Source organism: Frankliniella occidentalis, unplaced genomic scaffold, assembly GCF_000697945.3.
Source record: "Frankliniella occidentalis isolate FOCC.00 unplaced genomic scaffold, Focc_3.1 Scaffold143, whole genome shotgun sequence".
NCBI lineage: Eukaryota > Metazoa > Arthropoda > Insecta > Thysanoptera > Thripidae > Frankliniella > Frankliniella occidentalis.
In genome coordinates, this window is record NW_026267270.1 from 524,199 (window position 1) to 528,958 (window position 4,760).

Genomic DNA, 4,760 nt, shown 5'->3' on the forward strand with positions numbered 1-4,760 from the left:
CCAACCGCCGCACAGGGGGTGGACACAGTTTGAGCCGCGCACTCGCTGCTGGTTGTTCCCTGGATCCTTGGGTACCCGTGCAGGGGCCGCCGTGTAGCCGCGCTGGCTAGCGCCGCTAGCGCCGCGCCCTGGTACGCATGCGCCCCGTCCGCCTCGATGCCCGTCTCTCCCTCTCTGTCTGCCCCGCGGCGCGCAGCGCGCACGGCGCAGCCGTCTCTCTCGCTCGCGCCCGTGCACGTCGAGCGCGGCGCAGCTCGGAGGAGGCGGGCGGCGAGGGGAGGAGGGGGAAGCAGAGCCGAAGGGGCCGAAGGGGGCGGGCGAACCCTCGGCGCGGGGAGCGGCGGCGCGCGGCGCGTTGAGCGGGCGGGCGGCGGCACGGCAGGGCATCGGCAGCCACAGTGGACTCAAGGCAGGCGCCCGTCCCGCCCGTCCCGTCTCGTTCTCGTCACGTCCAAACGCAGCGCAGCGCGGCTCCGCGACGCGACGCCTGTGTGCTCCGCCCCGCGAGTGAGAGAGTGTGTGGTTGTGTCTGTGTGATAGTGTGTGGTGGTCGGCAGCTCAGCGCATCTCGGCAGGTAAGGAAGCAGGAAGCTGTGCGCTCGCCGCGTCCGCGTCCTTCCGCCGCGCCACTCGGCCGCGCGGGCCAATTTTAAACCGCGCGCTGCTGCACACGCTGGCGGCCGGCTGGTGGTGCGGGGGCGGCCGCTGGGCGGTCCTCCTCAGCCGGCCGCCCGCGGGTCCTGGACACTGTGCTGCGCCGCCCTGTTTTGTCGCTCACGCACGTTGCGGCGCGTTGCACGTCACGTTATCGGTGCGGTGCAGTGTGGTGCGGGTGCAGCGACCCGTGCTGGGCCCATGGCTGGGCCGGGCCGGCCAGCGATAAGGAAGGCTACCACCGCCGCGCCCCGCCCCGCCGCTGCATCGCTGCGCAGGCTGCACCCACCACGGGGGGCCGATCTGGCGGACAGGCGAAGGGTGAGAGGCAGCGAGGTGCAGTGTGCAAGCTTCGGACTGGGCACTGTGTACCAGTACCGGGTGTATCAGGCCATGGCGCCTTACGGGCGTAGGGAGTTGAGTAGGCAAACCCGCAACACTGCGCGGCGTCCGCTCTGAGACACCCGGTCCAATGTTGTCGTCCAGCGCCGTCGCAGGATAGGGTAGGCTAGCCCGAATGCAGTCGTGCAGGCGGGTTGCCTATGCGCCCGGGGCCCCGGCCTGCGCGCTCGCTGCTCCGACGGAGCTTGGTTTGCATTTTCGCTACTCTTCCCCGCCCTCCCCTTTCTTATTCTCTCGACGTGAAATTGGGCAAGTTTTGGCGCACCTGGTGTGCTCTTGCTGCCTGGGTGTGGATTTCATTTCATACCGCGCCCCGTGTGGCCTGCAGTAGCCTGCGGTAGCTCGCCGGCCCGGCCGTTGGCATGAGAGAATGCAGCCCCGGTATTGATCCTGCCCTCATCTCATCTCATCTCGTCCAGATGATTAGACGTTATGACAGCACAATGCGTCCGGGTGGATGCGAGCACAATGCGAGTGCTCGAGCTCCCCCGCCCCGCCCCGCGCCGAGGATGCAGCAGCAGGAGCCCGTCGTGCAGGAGCGCAGCCGGAGGCGGTTGTGTTCGAAGTTTGCAGATTGCATGTCGGGGTCGGGCGGGTGGGGGTGGCGGCGGCCCTGCCTGCGGTGGATGTGGTCCGCGGTACGAGACCCAGGAGCAGGCTGAGGTGGGCGCGGCGGGGGTGCGGCGGGGGCGAGGCAGACCCAGTTGGTGGGTCCGGGGGGCGGCGCGGCCGGGCTGCGGGAGCGCGGCGGGGCGAGGGCGGCGCAACTGTCCGGCCCTCCTTTACCCCGCCGCAGCGGGCCACGCCGCGCCAGCCGCAGCCCGCTCGATCGAACAAAGCGGGACGGGAACATGGCGTGCCCCTTGCAGCGTCCTCGTCCTGTAGGAACCTGGGGCTGCGCGCTGCGCGGCGCTGCGTGCCGGCCTAGGTGCTGGCGGGGGCCAAAGCCGGGCCAGGTGGCCCCCAGAGCGCACTCATCCCGGCTCGGCCCGCCTATGGTTATACAGGGTTGCCACGCGTCAGGATAATCATGATAATCAGGATTTTGTCAGGACTTTCAAAAGTTGTCAGGATAATCAGGATAATGTCAGGATTTTGGGGTAAAAGTGTCAGGATAAATAGTTAGTACCGGTTATCGCCCTAATGCTCGGGGCTACTTTGGCCGGCGGCGCGGCGCTGTGGTAGTGCGCCACTCTGACATATTTTTCCTCCAAAAAATACCCTATTTTTCTTCTTTACTCATCAAAACTATCGGTATTTCACTGTCAACTTGTTCTCAAAATGTCATGATGAAGTCACTTTTTCGTCAGGATTTGGTCAGGAAAATGTCAGGATATTCGGTCATTGGGACTTCGTGGCAACCCTGTTATACCGTGGCGTTGCCGTTCTCCCCTCTTCCCATTTCTCCCTTCCCATTTTCCTCTGCCGATTCATCTGCCCATTTCCCCTTCCATTTTCCCTTTACGAGAGGGCGTTTGTGTATACACCGCGCGCGTCTGCTGGTCACGCCCGACCACAACCCGGACCCAGACTCGGGCCCGGCACAGCCCGGCCCCTTGGTCCATCCCATCGGCCACGAGGGGTTCGGGGGCGCAGAGGCCAGCCACGCCGCAGGCAGGGCCCGAGAGAGGGTGAGGGGAGAGGCAAGGGTCCCTCCCGTGGAGAGGTCAGGGATCGCCGGGAAGGGGATGAACCGAAGGAGAGGAGGAAGGGGGTGGGTCCTCGACAGTGACTGAGTGCTTAGGGCCGTATTGGCCCTCCAGGGGGCTGGCGTGGTGCTGCTCAGTCGCCCCTCCAGCCGCGCCCCCCAACGCGCTCTGCCAAAGCCGCGCCGCGCTTCCCTGTTTGTCCCCGGGGCGACTTGGCTCGCTTGTGACACACTTGCTCCTCTCGTGTTTTAAAACGTTGAGTGCGGTACGGTGGCCATGTTATTGGGCCCCACGGTGTGTCACAGAAGATGTCAGGGTTTGGAAGGAAGGTGAAGACGATAACAGTATTGCACGTCGCGGGTCGCGGTTGGGGGAGACGTCGATTGCATTATTGGCGCACGTTTGTAACGCGGTGGAGGTGGTGCGTGTGTTTGTGTGTGTGTGTGTGTGTGTCCCTATGCTCATGCTTGCTGCTTTGTGTTCCAGGGTTACCGCAACAAGGCTCGCCAGTCCGTGGGAGGCCCTCAGACCCCACAGCCCGTGTCACAGCCGCAGACGCCGACCCCTCAGGCGGGTCAGCAGCCAGGACAGCAGGGCCCGCCGTCAGTGGGTCAGTCTGTCCCGGACCAGTCGGGACCTCTGATCACCAACGTCTCCGACCAGTCGGTGAGTCTGCACCAGCAGCCACCCCCGCCACAGCATCACATGCAGTATGTGGTCCACCATGTCCCCGTGGGGCACCCTGGCGGGCATCCTGGGCCCCAAATTATGTATAGCGGCCAGCCGTTGGCCCCGCCTCTAGGTCAGCCAATGGGCCAGCCTGTGGTGGACAGCACTTCGGGTGCGCTATTCTGGGCTAACTGGTTACACCAGTGATAAGCTTTTCGAACATTCAATATTTATTTTAGTCAATTCATATCCTTTAGAGTGGCAATGCATATACTAAATTGAGAGTGGGTAAAAAAACGTAACTTATTATTTTTCTTTTTGTTCTGTTTTGTGTAGAAGCTTTAGCTTGGTCTAATTAGTATTGAAATATAATGCTTCTTTCCAAAGAGCTTTACCAGTAATCTTAAATTAGCTTTTTTTTTACCCTTTGACATTAGTTGTAGCTTTCATCGTCTAGTCATACAAATATATTTGTGTGACAGATTGTTACAGGAGACCTGTAAATATAAATGTAGATTGTTGTGAATGAATTTGCAAAATTGTATAAAATCAATTTACAAATTAGTAAATTAATAATAGCTTATAGAAGCACCTATGAAGAGTATTTGAAATTCTTAACAAACGTACTAGTTTCTTTGTGCCACTTTGTAACGCAATACTATTGCAATATTTATTTATCATTTTGTACTGTAAACTGATGCCATAGATTTTCTGTTTGTTTGTAGTTAGGTTTTATTTTTTGTATAATTTATTTTTCTTTTCCTTTTGTATTGAATAAAGTGTGTCAAAGTAAATTTAATCTCTCATTTATTGGTTGCAATAGCCACTCTCCATAGATCTTATCAAAAGTGTACGGGTGCCCCCAGGACATGCACTACTGCATTCATACATTCAAGCACATACATGTAGTTTTCTCTTTCCGCTCTTTCCTTTTAACTGAATGTAGTGAATCTCATTACCGCCCCCCTACTGAAGGTAAAGGTGACATCCGGCCGGAGTTCCCTGCGGCACACTGCACGGGAGGGGTCGGGAAGGTTTCACTAACGTTACCTAGTCGTCTCATCTAGCACAATCTACATGAAAAAGGGTTCCTCATTCTTGGGTTCTTAACGTTGAAAGTTTCTCCGCTCCGACCGGAACAATAGGACATAGGGAGCGCTGAGTTCTTCTCCAGCAGACGCACAGGCCGCGGGAAGGCAACCTGCATTGCCATATAGAAAAGGGGAGCCCAGGCCGGGTCGCGCTCGCTTGCCATGTGTGGTTTTATTTTCAGCATATTCCGCCGACCGCCACGTTTTATTCAAGCTGTTAAATTTTAGGCGCCGCCATTGCCCCCCGTGCCGCCCAGTCGCCCCGCGTAACAACTCGGTACCTGAGCGCGCCCCG

General features: G+C 58.8%; 1 protein-coding gene across 2 annotated transcripts in view; it reads left to right on the forward strand.

Annotated features, from left to right (window-relative positions):
• The window catches only part of LOC113214477 (methylcytosine dioxygenase TET), a 61,330-nt gene that overhangs the window by 44,270 nt on the left and 12,300 nt on the right, over positions 1-4,760 (forward strand). For both annotated transcript variants that reach the window (XM_052270891.1, XM_052270892.1), the window contains one exon: positions 3,192-3,371. In XM_052270891.1, coding sequence (XP_052126851.1) covers positions 3,192-3,371 — 180 coding nt within the window. The remainder of the gene's footprint in view (positions 1-3,191; positions 3,372-4,760) is intronic.